This window comes from Rhopilema esculentum, chromosome 8, assembly GCF_057945365.1.
Source record: "Rhopilema esculentum isolate cy_ngs chromosome 8, ASM5794536v1, whole genome shotgun sequence".
NCBI lineage: Eukaryota > Metazoa > Cnidaria > Scyphozoa > Rhizostomeae > Rhizostomatidae > Rhopilema > Rhopilema esculentum.
In genome coordinates, this window is record NC_142822.1 from 7,731,326 (window position 1) to 7,748,094 (window position 16,769).

The window sequence follows — 16,769 nt, forward strand, 5'->3', positions numbered from 1 at the left end:
TGTTTGCGGGATTGTTGGTCACATTTTTCAGACGTGCGAAATTATTTGTCAAACTTTGAACCAAAATGACAGGTCCCTGTCCAAAACTAGGCCTAGTTATATAATGCTTTGGTGAAGTTAATAATTGAGAAAGCGGCACCACTTGCTTATTTGTGGTTATTACACCGAAACAGCACAGCCTCGAGTGTTTGCAATGTAAGGAATATTATGCAACTTTAACCTTCACTTGTCAGAATCCCCATGAATAGTCTATTACTATTTCAGGTCAATAAATGAAATTCAATTAAGGTGTTGCTTAGAGGAAGTAAACTTCAAATTTGATTTTCACGAACCCGAATTGATAATCATCCCTGAATAATTCATGTTCGCTAATACATGAATAAATAATTCATACTTGCGAAAGCAAATAGCGAAACTATTATATAACCAACCGGTGTAAACAACTACTGTGAAAAAGCCGAAAGTTAAATGCGTCAAAAACTTTCAAATGTACTCCGCAAAAAGTACTCCCTCTGTACAAGATGTTTTCAGTCTGTACTGTATTTATATGATTTCAAATTTTCAATGTTCGTTCTCCTATGTTGTTGAAGACCGCTACAGCCTAGCCTGAGTTCCAGACCCCTACAGCCTTGCTTCTAGGGATACATAATCTGAAGAGATGCCTCCTAGATTCCCACAATGTCATTTTATGTTTGCTGTTTGGTACATCCTTGAGGGCAGTTTTGTAGAATAGAAATGTCAGGATGTTGAACTTTTGTCTCTAGCTTCATCCCTGCTCTTCTTCCAAGAACAATGCTGTTAGTTTAGGGAACCTATTTGCGGCTTCACGACCTTGACCCTTTTTGCAGTTCAGCCTACGGATGTGGCAATGATTTTCTGCGGATTGCGTTCGAAGCATACCGTAAAAGCTCTATTAAGCCCCCGGGAGCTTATTTGTTGTTTCAGTCCTAGAGGGGGGCTTTAAAGATAGGGGGCGAATTAGAAAGAGGGGTTTATTAAAAATTTAAAATAAAAAATATAATAAAATTACCCTTGTATATTACTTTGTAATAAAAATGTCTTACAAATGTTCTCAGAAAACTTCGCTGGCAGCTTCGAAAGTCTAATAAATCAATTATAAGGTCCCTATCTTCATCAAAATCACTAGGATCAATTGATCACTCTGGGGCATCTTCTAAACAAATTTCGACTGAGTTTTTAGGCGCACAGGTAAGTCTTTACATGGGCTTTATTTAATGCACACGATTTTATTATCATCACACCCGTTAAGAGACCCAGTAAATGAGCATGTTTTTCGCTTAATAGAGAATGGAGGCTTTTTTTAAGATTTGGCTTGTTAAGGAGGGGCTTAATAGAAAGGGGGCTTGATAGAGAGAGGGGGCTTAATAGAGCTTTTACGGTAAGATGCATCTTGCGTCTTTAGATGTAAATTGGCAACAGTTAACGGCTTCAGGATCTGGATGCGTCTCCAACAATTTATTCAAGATGGTTCGGACCAACGCAACAGCTTGTTTTGTGAAAGAAATCACCAGAAAAATGCACTTCCTGATCCCTACGTCCTTACATAATATCCCTAATAAAGCAACCCTCCTAATCCTATTGAAAATTATTTTATTTTTGCAAACAAATTGAACAGCAGATAAAAACAGCAATTTCGCAGTGGTCTTCAGGTTTTCAGTCACTTCTAAAGCTAGGTAATAATTAGCACTGGTTGTCAATTTAGATCCCTCTTTCCATCTTAGCATTCCCTTTGAATGTTAAAATGAATCTGGAGTTTATGTTGAATTGCAGTTGACGCTTCTACCGAGAAACTTTAGGAGAAACGGACACAAGGCACAATTTTGCTTAAAGAGGGCCTGGATTTTTGGATTTATTGCCAACAAGCAATTTTCAAATCTTCAAATCATTAGTTTGTTTGCCTTCATTCATATCAAGGAATTTCATATTCAACCATAGGAGCAACTACCTTTGCTTAATTCTTTATTGATTGTAAGACATGAAGGTCTCTGAAATACCAAAAGCGCTTTTTCCACCGAGCAGATTTTACCTGAAATTTCCTATTGAGATACTATTGGGGGGGGTGGTGACACCCCCACACTCCCCCGGTCCTGATGCCCCTGTGGGTCAACACTATACCTTGGTGGGAAAGCGTTTTAGTAGGCTGGGGGTTGTTTTAGAGCAAGCCTACGTCGTTCCCTGGTGTTTAATTCAAAGGCGTTTTGGCATGGATCGTACTTAGGGCAAGCAAACGTTTAATCAAATTTAGTGAAAACTTCAAAAATTGTAAATGCAAAGCTTCAGGCTTGCAAATGCTAAAATCTAAATCCATATTTATGACACTTAACTTTCCTTCGCTTTTAGCATTAGTTTTGATTATATTTGCGAAATGAAATAGTTCTCGTTTAGCAATAATAGAGTGCTATAACTTTATCGATAAAGATCTTCACGAGGGGTATTTAGTGTAGTGATTGTTTTCCCTTTCGGAGTTCCAGGCAAATTCCATTTAATACTGATATAAATAGACAAATGAAGTTGTTTTGATCGACTGGTAAATGTCCGTTGCTATTTGTAACCGGCGTGTTTGACACTACTGCCACCGGCTCAATTCTAAATTTGGATCTGCTTAGATAAACGTGACTGTGACATCTAAAATGCAAGCAAAGCGTTAATCGCGAACAGATTTAGTACCTGCGTCAAGACGTTAGGAGAATACTACAGAGGTATTATGTTGGGTATGATGCAAAAAGCTCTTGTTCCTCTCAGGTTTGTAAAATGCTCAAATTTACACAGTTCAAGTTCTTTTTCTAATTGAGATTTGCTACATAAGTATTTTTTTGATACCTGATATTAACCTTCTTTGGAACTAATTCTACAAATATTCGAGGGGCAAATCATTTTATGAAAATCTGTTACATGTGATTGTCATTGAAATCCTATTGTTTTGTGCTAAAATCCCCGGAATCCTTTTGTTTTCTATGAAATTTTGAACCCTAGTTGCACGAGTGAGCAAGAAATTTCATTGAAAGCATTTATAATTCTAGGTTCCAAGCTATCATTTCTCTGTTTGGAGTAGAGTAACATTGCTTCGTAACTATGGAATCTGCTGGCAGGAAAAAAGAACCACTGCTTGTATGAACATATTGAGTGAACATAAAAAAAGCAAAGTGTGTCTACTGGTGCATTAACAGTTAAGATCCTTTTTCCATTGCTTAAGATCCCATATATTTGCATATTCGCTGATGCTTAGAGTTGTCCAGACGTTCATACATACAAAATTTCAAGAGACAACTCACGACTTTCAAGTCCTAGAAAATATCCAGAGTTTTCCAAGTTGTCTCGGGCGTCCTTTGTCAAGATTGGTTATGATTATTCAAGATTAGCCAATGATAGTGCAATGCGGAGATTAGTCGAGTGTTGCCTGTTAGGGTATCATTGTCTTGGGGGTCTTGGGCCAACATTTGAAGAGATAGGGTGGCCAATTCTTTTCCTCCCTGCCTGTAACCTCCTTAGTGTTACCATCAGATACCCCTTTGGGGATGTGGAACCTGGATTCGTACCCACAACGTTCAGCAATGTAGTAAAATGCTCTAACCACTTAGCCACTTATGTCAGAAAACATTCTACTATCTGTCTGAAAGTACCATATACTTTGAGAATAAAATCGAGAGATCATGGTCTTATAGGTTATAATTTTTGTAAGGTAGAAATGACTGATTCACAATCTAGCCTGCAATTATGCCTTTTAGAACGCAAAAACCTCTTTGCACAGGTGTTCCTAAGGCTCTCGTCGTTCTAGTCAGACCCTGGCAATTATACAAAACGTTTCGTTGAAAAACATTTCGTTTCTCACGCTGTATTATGCGATCTGGACCCTGTTTACATTATGTTCTCTCATCTGGACCCTGATAGGAAAAATTCCAGCTGTATGGGTGGAGCAGTTCGATGCCAATATTTTATTTTGCACCCCTTCCCCTCCCACCCTTCACAAATAATCGATTACGATAATGGAAAAACTTCTGCTATTTGCCCTCAGCACCAGCACTGCCCCTCCTGCCTTAATCTTGTGCAGACGCCCTGAAGAGAACCTCTAGTCCAAAGTAAAGACCAGTATAAAATTGATGTATTTGCTCTCTATTTTGACACTTTTTCAAAGCTTGAGCCCTGTCTATGGCTACCGAAGCAACTTTCTCCGTTTTCGCAATACCTTTGTAAAAAAGATTTCGACAAAATCTTACCGTGCAAAAGAGGCTTTCAGTTCAACAAAGTCTGAGAAAAGAGATTCAATTAACCGAATACAACAAAGTCTGATGGTGTAAGTAAGAATGTAAGATGGACTTGGTGTGATTACATTTGTTGAAAAAAGTGGGCAGCATTTTTGTCCTTTACTTTTTCCTTGATTTTTTGTTTTTTTCTTTCTCTTCTCCCCTTTTTTCATTAGTATCTCATCATCTAACCTATTTTATCGTTATTATATGTTTAGTAACATCCCTTGTGAGCTTTTTTATGTATAAGCGGCTAGACTGTTTTTTCTTCGCAGCTTACTGCTCAATGGTCATCTGGCCATGTGCTGGATTTTACGACTTCCTTGCAAAACAGAGGCGAATTTCAACATATCAGCAGTTGGGTATGCCCTAGAGCACAACGTATTGATGAAACTGACGCTTCCTCTGGATGAATGCAGGGAAAATTGCATTTATACAGCTTACTGCAAATCTTTCAATCATAAGCAATCTGGACTCGAAAATTGCGAGCTGAACAGTGAGACAAATGTAACGAAACCAACCAATCTGGTCCAAAAAAGTGACTGGACATACTTCGCAACAGACCAGCGAGGCCGGCTGGTAAGTCCTGTAGTGTAAACGACTACGCTCTTTTCTTTTTATAAGAACAATTTTATAAGAGCACCAGCCTCAAAATTGGTCAAAAGTTAAATTAAGAACAAGCTGAGGTTGAGCTACTGTAAAATGCAGTTTTGAACAACGTTTCATCTAAAAAATGAAGACTTTTAGCCATGTGTGGATGCTTTTTCAGTGATTATTCAAGATTTTCGTCAAATGAAGGCTGTCGCATTCACTTTGTTGGTAAATGAGGCCTGAACACCTCTCCATAACGAATAAGCTAGCGATCGTATTACTTACACCCTATTAATTTAAGAACAAATTAAGAACAATCCAGTCTCGGATTTTCGAAAAAATTAACGTTCCGACGTCCCTGCACATGAATAGAGGCCTTCTAGCACCTAAACCGTATTGACTGAAACTAAATACAATTATATATAATATTCTCTTTTTACACGATTACCTTAATACAATATCAATTACCTATAAATACATTTGTTTTATTAAAAAAGATGTAATTTCAATCTAGAATGCTGTTCTTCCAGGGGGTCGTGCTTTAATAGACGAATCTGTCAGCTCTTCAAGTACTCCTTTAGTTGTTTTTTAAAGCGACAAATAGTCGGGAGTTCTCCAATATCAATTGGAACGTCGTTCCAGGCTTTAAGAGCAGAGTAGTTAAAAATTGTTTCACATGCTCTGTATTTATTCTAGGAATATTCAGATCCATACAGTACCTTGTTGCATAGTTTGATTGCGAGGATCTTTGCTGAAATTTATCCCAAAGGCTTTCTGTGCTTAATTTCTCCAGAATCTTATACGTCATAACCGATCGATCGAATCGAATGAGTTTTTCAACGCTCAACCAGTTACATGTCCAGTTTTCCTTTAATTTGGCGCTTTCAATTATCGGCCGAGCGCGGTCTTGCAGATGTTGGAGGGTATCAAGTTTAGTTTTTGGGAGGCTGCCCCAAATAACGTTAGCATACCGTAGGTGACTTTCGACAGTGGCGTGGTAGACGCTGCAAAATTCTTTTTGGGGAATTATTTTTTTTAACATTTTTAATGACTTAAGTCCTCCACAAACTTTTCTTTTTATAACTTTGTATTGCTCGTCCCAATTTAGGTTTTCATCTACAATTACTCCTAGAGATTTAGTCTTCGTTACACGCTTAATATCAGCGCCGTTGAGCTTGAGCGCACTCGAGATATTTAATACATTTACATTACGAGAATGGCCTATTATCATATACTCAGTCTTTTCAGGGTTAGGACTTAACTTACATATTCTCATTCACTCCGAGAGGTTTAGTAATTCATGCTGTGCCTCGAAGACCAGCTCTTCGACATCATTCGATACGATCGTGATATTTGTATCATCAACATAGATACTAGTTTGTGAATATTTCAAACATTGCTTAAGGTATACTATAAAAAGGAGAGGGCCTAAGCAGGAGCCCTGAGGTATATCACACATTACCTCGCTTGTCATTGATCTCTGACCGTTAACTGAACAAAATTGTTTCCGCTGTTCTTAATAGGATTGAAACCAATTCCCATCTATGTTTCTTATACCGTATCTACCCAACTTTTTAACATTATTGAGTGGTCCACAGTATCGAATGCTTTTCTTAGGTCAAGAAAGATAGTCAAGTTCAATTTTTTGGAATCGATATTTTCATACCAGTAATCGGTACTGCATATTAAAGATGTTATTGTTGAGTACAGTTTACGAAAAACCGATTGATTCTTGGCGATAACATTATTTTCAAAAAGGAAGTCAAATAACTGATCGTGAACTATCCTCTCCAGAACCCTAGGAAAAAGTGAAATAACTGAAATTGGCTTATAATTGTTTACACCCTTTTTTGGAACTCGATTTGAATTTAGGACTTACTCTTGCACGTTTCCAAATGCCTTGGAATTTACCGTTGATTAAAAATGAATTGGATATCATCGACAAAGGCTCTTCGACAAAGGGCTTGACAAAAGGTCTGCCACATCTTTGACAACAGTTATGGGCACCTTGTCTAGACCGGCTGCTTTTCCATTTTTTAGTTGTTTGATTGCATTCAGTATAAAAGCATCATCGATTGTTTTCAATTCCATTTCTTTTTGTACTGGTTTGATGTTGTGAAGACAATCGTCACCTGGCTTAGAAATAATTTTGTCTGCCAAATTTAGACCAACTGAAACAAAATGCTTGTTTAGTGCCTCTAGAATATCCTTCTCTCTAGTGAGATGTTTACCATTCACTTCGACACTGGAAAGTTTAACTGAATGCTGATTTTTGTTTATGGTATTCCACATTTTCTATGAACCCTCTTCTTCCTTACTGGTGCATGAAGATTTGGGATTGATTCGAAAATCTCCTGAAAGGTAGCTGCCATACTAACTGGATCATTATCAAGTGTACTAAGGATACTTGCCCAGTAAATCTGGTCTAGGTCCTTACGGAATAGCATTTTATCATATTTTTTCATGTTGCGAGACTCGACAACTTTTTGCTTATTTCTTTTGCGCCGCCAAGAGTTTATTTTCCGTATACCATAAATCAGATAGTGGTCAACCATCCCGGTCTTTACTACATCTGCCTCTAGAATATTTTTTGGACAGGAGTAAGAACAATTATATTCGGGTCAGGGGTCAAAGAACGAAAGTACCCATAAGAACGAACTGATACCCATAAGATAAAGACAGTTTTAAGCAACGGGGTCTCTTTCCGTAAGGAAATCATAAAAAATTTAAATACTTTCTTAGAAATAAAAATCAATGTCGTCGTATTTTTCAGGTTGGATCGTACTGTCAAATGAAAAATCCATGTACCGATTGGCAATATTGCATTGACGACTGCAGTTGTCCGGGCTATCGATGCCTGCAGTGCGCCGAGGCATATGATGTTAGCTATGGCTGGTATTGCCTCAATGCTGGTGAGTGGATGCGGGGGGTCAAGGCGTAATACCGTAAATTCTCTTTTTAGCCCCCCGGGTGCTTATTGTTTTTCAGCACTTTAAAGGGGGGCTTATAAGAGAGGGCAGTGGCATGGCATGCTCCGACAGGAAACGAATGGTGAATTAAAGCGTCCCTTTCCTCCACTAGCTTACAGGTCCAGCCTGACTCGACTGGTACCACCTGGCAGGGTTCCTTAGCTCAGGGCTACGAGCGATGGCCAACGGCTAACTCGGCGGGAAACCGGCAAGGAGGGCGGATGGGCTACGACTCCAGGGGTCAATGGCTTCTGGCGGAAGAACTCCGGGAAAGAGGGATGGTGTCCCTTTAAAAACACTGTAGAGGTGGTTTTGGGGGCCCATCTACACTATTAGCCCTTTAGTTTTATCTATGACCATGACAACAAACCAAAACTCAGACTTTGGGATAGTTGGAGGGTCATGGTAGCCAGCCTTCTGATAGAAGATGGTACCTGATGATATAAGAGAGGGAGGCTAAATTGAGAGAGGGGGCTTAATAAATATTTTGTTATAAAAAACCATGTTTAGTGATAAAACTAGTTTTTTGTTATTTGCCAAATAAAAAACACCAAATCAGTCTTCTATATCAATATTATTGTCTTCATTATCAATTATTCTAAAAAATCTTCTTGGGCCATGTCGCCTTCTGAAATCGAGCATTCTAAAAGGTCGGCTTCATCCCTCGGAGCACCAACAGCCTGTAATTTTAGTAAAAGATTCTGACTTGATTCGAAGTATTGAGCGAACAATGAATAAAATGAAAATCTCTGTTTTTTGTCAAGTTTACTTACTCCAGCATCAATGAAAATTTGGGGAGGGGGCTGAATTGAGAGTGGGGGGGCTAATTAAATTTTTCTTCTGAAAATGGGGGACTAATAAGAGAGGGGGCTTAAATGAGAGGGGGGGCTAAAAAAAGAATTTACGGTTACTAGCATTGGTGATTGCGAACGTATGAAACATTAGAAAAAAAGCAACCTCCCATCGGCTCAGATTGAGTTGAAAGCAATAATAGAAGATATCTTATTGAATCATAAGACAAATACTCTATACCACAGTATCTATACGGGGGCCTATTAAAGGTATGCAGCTTCACAGCCTCGACCCTATTTCTACGTGCGGCCTACGGATTTGGCAGTGGGTTTGCTGCGTATTGCGGCTTCAGCGTAAGGTGCGTCTTGCTTCTTTCGGTGCAAATTGGCAACGGTTTACGGTTTTCAGGATGTGGATGCGTTTTCACAAAAGTATGCAGTGAATAGATATTAAAAAAAGTTAGGACCAATGCAACTGTTTGTTCTATGAAGAAATGAGAGCCATAAGAACTCATAATACGGTTAATTGTATAAACGTTCTCTTTTTCTTAAAAGTAAGTAGTTGTATTTTGTGTCATGGCAGTTTTTCTATCGCGGCTGCGTCTTTCTGCCTTATTCCATTGCGGAATGCGGCTTGTGGACACCCTATTATAGGCCTCCTATACATTAACCGACGGTTTACAGCTTGGAAACAGCTTAGCTTGAGCTTTCGCACTTGGTGGATAAGTAGTAATGTTTCAAAAATGAATTAAAGAGCATTTTTAGAGCTGAAATGGAATGATTACGTTTGATGAAGTAAAGCAGATTTCCACCAACTTTTCTAATTAAAAGATCATCATCGTAGAATTTCAGGCTTAATTTCCATTAAAAAACTTTCTTGAAACTTTTAATAAACTCAATCAAAACAAAGCTATGCACTTAAACATGCCACTAGGACGCCCTAATCCTAAGCAGCTCAACAAGGTGCAATATGAATGTTACAAGCTGGAACTAAAAGCCTTGACTGCAGAGGGTCGCTCAAGTCTTGTTTGAGATCAGTGGTTTTGTCAAATCAGGCACGCCGGAGCACAGGTGGAGGAGGGGCTATCGACAATTTGGCAATTTCTTATGGTGGTTTTTCGACAATTTTCTTTGATGCCACATCATTGAAATCATGCTTCAGCAAAAAAAGGAGAGGGCTACAGAGTCCCTTCCCCTCGAATCCGGCGAATAAAAGACATCATCTATGCTAAAAATATTATATTTGATCAGAGAGAAATGCCAACCATAAAATATTTGCTCCTTGATCATATTTCTGATTATCACTTATCAGTTGACCAATCAATAAGAGTGTATATGTCCGTTGTCCTCAAGCAAATCGGCTGAAGCCACTTGAGTAAATGTTCGTTGCCTTCAAGGTTATATCACAACTATTCAATTGTGTGGGTAAAATTGGGACATTTTATACTTCTTTGATAGCTTGATATATGTTTCCTTATAAGAAAGTATTTTATAAGAAAATTATGCTCGGTTCTTGAAAAGTTAAGAAAATTCAGGACTGGGTCTTTGAAACCTAAGAAAATTGAAAACTTCGGTTGGTATTTGATGATGATTCCGATAATGATACTGAACGTGAACCAGATGAATTAGACGGTGTCGAAATTATTTACTTCTGTTTAAAATTGCATAGTTAATTTAGTGACGTTTGTGGGGTTTCCTTGTATGACCAGTTGAACTCTGTTTGCTGGGTTTTCTTCGATAGTTGATGTTACAACGTTGAGGGTTTCTTGGAGAAATATAGCATTTTATCAGTTTAAGCATTTTATCTTCTTCTTTGCTGCGCAATCACAATAACGTAAAACTTTCCAAAGTTACGTCAAGAAAGTGTTAAGACCATTTTAGTGCTGAAGTTAGGAAATTGATAAGGAAGATTGTAAGCTGTGCTGCACAAAAACTTACTTATAAAAAAGCGTGTATGTTAATTTTTGATATAAAGGTCTTAGGTTACATCTTCTTAAAAGAAAAGACAAAGTACTAGAATTTTATTTGTGCTGACTTCTTCAAATCTCTTGCATTGGACACATGGGATCACAAAAAGGTTAATTTCGAGTGTTGTGTGACCCCTTTTTTGATTGTCTGCTAAGGCGGAATATTTTCTACTTGCACAATATGTCAACAGAAGCTTATAAAGAAATTGTTTTATAAAATTGTGCAGGCAGAAATTGGGAAAATTGATTGGATAGTCAGATTAAGCTCGTGTCACCCATGTTATGGGGTCACTGACTGAAATGAGTCGCCTAGGATCAAATAATGAATCGTGTGTTGCATGTCCAGGTTTGCCATGTCCTCCAATGGCGCGCAGTCCACTTCAATTTTGAGCTATATTTAGTGTCAGTTCATTATATTTTAGAGAGAGAAACATCGGCAGTGAGCCGTTTGAAGATAGCAACTGGCACAATCTCGAGTGGAGACGCTGTGTCAGGGATGATAGATGGAAATAAAACACTCTCTGATGAAACATGTCCAAAAACAGATGCTCAGGAAGACCCCTGGTTTGCTGGCAGTTTTGGTTTTAATGCAGAGATTTATGCTGTTGGTATACAGGGATTTCAACGCATGATTGGACAGCCCTTAGATATATCGTTCGAGTTTGAAAAGGATTCAAATATGACGTACTTTACTTGCGTCTTGGGCTTAAAACTGACTCAAGAAAACCAGTATATAAAAGTCATATGCCCTGAAGGTACTAAGGGAGACAGATTTTGGATAAGCTTGAAAGAGAAAGATGTTGTAATCGAAATATGCGAAGTAGAAGTGTTCGGTAAGAGATTACTTTGAGCGGTGCCCTGCACTATGAACAAAGAAAACTTGACGTATCGTTTTCTTTAGCATTGTACATATTGCTCAATGTTGTTTTTAACAAAAGGGAACAGAAAGGCAAAGTGATGACGTCACAAAAACATATTTTTAGAATTTTAGAATTCTGACCCTATATCCTGTAAGAACACCGTGAAATACTTCTAAATATACAAAAGCAGTTGAATCTGTTGCGAATCCACTGAGATATTGCCAAATGAGTACAAGCTCATTCCCCATGAAATTACTGTAATTTGGACCTGGTTCTTACATCTATGAACCAGGCCAAACCAACAGTAATTCATTACCAGATCTCGTGTCTTTGACTGACCATATCTCCTCAGTCAATTTTGAACAGATTCAACTTATTTTGACATAAAGAGGTAGTTCTTGGTGTTCTTTCTATAGAGCAAGAATTCTTAAGTTCAAAGAAAGGTTTTGATGACCTCACACTCCGCTACTCTGTGTACAGTATCAAGCAGATTTTGCAAAAATTTTAGTGAGGTTTTCGAAGTAATACTTAGGATTATAATATTTATAAGGCTGAGACCTCTGGCTAAAGTATAGAATACTAAGGTCAGTTTTCGAGTGTAAAATCAGTTATCCCCAACTTCCTCTAGGAACAATGCTACAGCCCCCCCCCCCCCCCTAATCATACAAAACTTATCGTATTGCAGAATCTATCCCGGCAGCTCTATCTCAATAAAGCAATAAAATTCGTTGGAAAAAGTAGTTGACCGTAGAATAACTCTTAAAGCAATGTACCCAATTGATCAGGCCTCCCTCTTTTTGTAGCAAATTCCATACCTTAAATCACGTAAACAAAAAAGTGCTATTGTTGTCAACTATATCGAATCGATTCCATTAACAAGGTATTTTTGTGGCTATCCCCTTCACTGAGGAGCACGTCTGTGGAACAATCTGATGAGAGACCTTACTAGTCTTAGTCCTACTGGCTACAACACATTCACGGCGACACTGAATTTACAATGATCGACAGTTGCAATTAAATAGATCCAATGACTAATGATACTTCTTTGCCCGATTAATGAAATTAGTCAATCTATCATCAAAAAATTGCATAAAAACAACGATTTTAACAGTATATGATTTATAACATTATTGTCTTATCCTGTAAACCTGCTTCGATATAGATAATTGTATGATCAAAATCTAATCATTGTTCGTTTAAAGTTATCCTAAATACACACGTTTGTTGTGCTGCCTTTAGCTTTTATGTAGTATTTTTGTTTCTTCTATATTTAAACGGCCCTTGTTCGATTAGCTCTTCTTTCCCTGGGTCGAATTTAATGAAATCCAAGCTACATATTTAAAGTTGGCATTATATAAAAAATTGAATTGAATTGAAATTCCATAAATCCCGATTCACTGGCTGAAACGAAAAGGAGGCATTGTGGCCTAAGTGAGTTCAGCACTATGGCGTTCCAAATTCATAACCCTCTACCATACTGGAGAACATATATGTTACCCGTACAACAGCGGCACTAACGCCAAATTTTTGCGTATTTCTTTGGATGGCATGGCTTATTATTAAAAAGGTTTCTATACACTGCATGTTTAAGCGCGTTCACGTTAAACCCGTAATGTGTATGTTGCAGACATTTATCTTTAGAGATACAACCTCAGTTTATACTAAAACCTTTTCAATCGAAAATCATGAGAAATCATGCTACTATAACCCTCCCTTTGCGCTGAGAAATTTCTGTAGTAGACATCTGTTGTGGAAAGCTGCGAGGTTGCATGCGCCTAGCAACCAATTATTGTTAATGCAGAAATTTTGTTTTGTTATATTACTAACTAATTATACTAATGTTACCATAACGGAGAGTTGATATTATTCACAGAGGGGTTATTACACAATTAACTACGTTTCATGTATTATGTTTTTTGCGTCAGTAGTTACGAGTAGAGTTGAACTAACACGAGTGTAAATTGATTGCCAGAAAAAATGTTTGAGATAAAATTTGACTTCTTCTTTGTCGTTGCCTAAGAGTGTAACCAGCGGAGTGTTGGGTTATGAAGTTCCCAACAACATCAAATGAAATTACTTTTAAAAACGGCATTATTTGGAAGCATTAAACGTTTTACCCGTAAAACAGAAAAATTTCATTGCAGGTCTGATAAGGAGCAAACTGCTTATTTGTCACTCTTTGAATCCGTCCCCAACCCGATCCCTAGAAAGTTGGTCTCTAAAAGTGCAAATCTGCAGACAAATTACAAGATATGAACTAGCCTGCGTGCAGACTCGGAAATTTAAAAGAGGAGAGAAAGTAGAGAGCACTTTGTCAACAGAGTCTGCACGCAGGCTAGATATGAACAAGCAGTTGACAGTTGATACATTTTATACTACTTTTTAGGGTGTAGTCGCATAACATTCTAGCTCCTCTTCGCATTAGTCAGGGCCAAGCGACAGCCACGTAGCTGCAGGGGGCACGGGGGGGGGGGCTGTGCCCCAAAATGAAAATTTTGACAACAGCTTGCCCCCTCTGGCTACAGTTTTTCCAAATGATATTTTGAAAATTTGGCAGCGTGGCGTGGCGTATCTCTCGAATTTAGGCAAGCTGGCGGTAGGAATCAGACAGCAAAATTACTGGCGCAAAACCTATGGCGTGCAAAAAGTGAACTTTCCAGTATGGTCCCTCTGCATCGTTCTTTGTTGCATTTTTTGTACTTTATTGTAGATTCTAAATAATACTCTGCTTCTTTTGGGAAACGAATGCTCGAGACGATGAATGTTAAGGGAAGGGAGAGGCATGTTGTCACAGGGGCATGTTGTCACAGCCTCTTTTTGGCAAGGAAACGGTGGTTATTTGTTTGACTATTGTCATTTACATTGATACTTGATTGATATTTGATATTTCAAAAATGATCAAATAGCGAACCGTTTTATTGCCAAAAAAGGCTGTGACAACATGCCCTACCCTCCCCTACGTATTAATATTTGAAAAAACTGAAAAATTAAATTTTGTTTTCTCAACTGCTTTATGTAGAAAGTTTTTCTTTTATAAACACTCATTTTAGGCCTACTTCTGATAAATCAAACTTCGATAAGTCGAACTAATTTCGGCTTTATTCAAGAGATCAAGTTATCGAATGATTACTGAAAGGAAATGAAACTCACCCGAGCCCGAGCAACTGATTGAGGTACACCATACTTGCACATGTTACCTTCTTATTGAAAAGACGTTGAAAAATAGTTTACATCCTTGTGAACTGGTTCATGCGACAAACGAGCTGAAAGAAGTGGAAAAAAAGCTTTTTATGCAAATCTTTGTATATAATTGTTGGTATACCTAGGATGACAGAAGGAAGTGTGTTTCTACAAAGGTACTGGCAAATTTTATAGATTGCAATTGGTTTGAATCGAACTCAGGTTGCTACGTTGATTATTACCAAGAGTTTCACTGTAAAAAGAAACAACTTTTATTGATATATCATACTTTTATTGGCTTTATAAAAGCGTTTGATAGTGTTTGGCACGACAGTGTTTGGTTCGACACCATGTTTATGTAAAAAAGCAGGAACAAAGATCTTAAGTTGCAATGATTACAGTGAATGGTTGACTACTACAGTTGGCGTCAGACAGTGGTTTATTATTTCTCCAATTCTCTTTAACCCTATCCAGACTAGGGGGGGGGCACAAAGTGCCCCCCTAGTTGGTTTTTCTTTCATAACTTCAGGAGTTTCAAAGCAATACCCCTCAGACCTCCTGGCTTTTAGTTTTAACCTATCTGACACATGTTCATATACAAAGATAATTTTTTTATTATTAATCAGGGGGTTGTGTAGGGGCGTTTTCAAAACTAGTCAAGTAAAAAATAGTTTAATCTGCCACGGATTCGCAACAAAATAATATATATTGATGAAAATTAGTATCTAGGCACATTGTGGGAGAGTGTAGCCAGCTTCTTAATTTGTATTATAAAGGAAACGGGAAGCTTTCAGGGGGTGGTATGGGGGGTAATTACCCCCCCCCCCCCCACTTTTTTCGAAACATGGTCTACATATTTCGTCTAAAAACGGGTTAAAATGCACTAGGTAGGGGTAGATCATATTTCCTAAGGAAATTTGACCTGGTACAATCAATGAAAAGAAGCGATTAGGGCGTGGTCTCAATGGCCACGCCCATTACCCTCCCACTCGGCAGTAGCTGGCGCCGCCACTGCCCACAAGCGTATTGGATCAGCGAAAAGAGACATAAAAAAGTTTTGCTCTTTTTCTAAATATCATGAAAAAAGCTTTGCCAGATTCCGTGCTTGTTAGATTCGTTATAAAACAAATTAACTACCATTTTGAGGAATTTCGATGAGACAGAAATCACCGCCGCAAGCACAAAGGCGGTAAATGTTTGGAAATTGTGAATCACGGTCCACAATTCCAAAATTGATACGAATTACTAAATGTAAGTACAATGCTAAGTCACTCACCAAATTCAAGTCGATATTCGAAAGAAATTAATTTACTTATAAGAGCTTCGTACGGAGCTTGATTATTTTTGCTACCATTCAGTGACCGCCAAAACAAACATTTGCCTCCTGTGCACCTGTGAGTAGGGCGTCTAGCGCCTTCGGCGTTACCCTGGGTACCAGACTCACTATATAAAAAGTGAGTCTGGTACCCAGGGTACTTCGGCGTTTCCTTATTACTGGGGGCGACCCTTTACGGCAAAACCAAGTTGAATGTAATTGTGAAGAGAACATTACGGAATAGTCTTGAAATTTTTACAGGATAAAAGTTCTAGCAGTAGTGTTTTTAGGTTGAACAGGAATACGGCCTCAACGGCATAAAACGCGTCATCTTGAACTAGGCCCACCGACCCAATAAACAATTCATGTCACGAATTTGCAGTATATCAACAGTTATTCTACATACCTGTTACCAGAAGCCGTGCAAGCAACTATCAAGAAATTCTGACGCGTTCCTTATCTTGTTTTTCTCAGTATTTCAGCTTGTCTTTCAGACCAAATGGCAACGTCTTGACCGCGATGTCAAGAACGTTTCTGCAGTCACTGCTTGGCCTGCATGGCATGCTCACAAAACAAATGCCTGGAGCATACGGGGCACATTGCTTACGCGATTCACTTGGGAGTTAAATTCACGAAAGTGCCACAATAACAAGCACAGAATCTTCACACAATTTTGAAATACGGGGAACAATATCAAACAAGATTGTTTTAATAGATTTAATAGAGGTCACTTTGGTTTACAATCCAAATCATTTGGTGTAGCATTTTAAGCTTGATAAAATGAAGTTTAATCACGTTTAATATGTGACAGGGTACGCCTTTTAGGTGCCCCTT

The 16,769-nt window shown here is 38.3% G+C and overlaps 1 protein-coding gene across 1 annotated transcript; it reads left to right on the top strand.

The window, feature by feature from the left end:
* The first annotated feature begins 2,107 nt into the window (after positions 1-2,107).
* On the top strand, positions 2,108-12,089 carry LOC135694873 (uncharacterized). The gene is made up of 4 exons (XM_065213747.2): positions 2,108-2,763; positions 4,538-4,841; positions 7,627-7,765; positions 11,003-12,089. Exons 1-4 carry the CDS (start codon positions 2,726-2,728, stop codon positions 11,428-11,430), a joined length of 909 nt encoding a protein of 302 aa, XP_065069819.1. The 5' UTR covers positions 2,108-2,725; the 3' UTR covers positions 11,431-12,089.
* Positions 12,090-16,769: the final 4,680 nt, after the last annotated feature.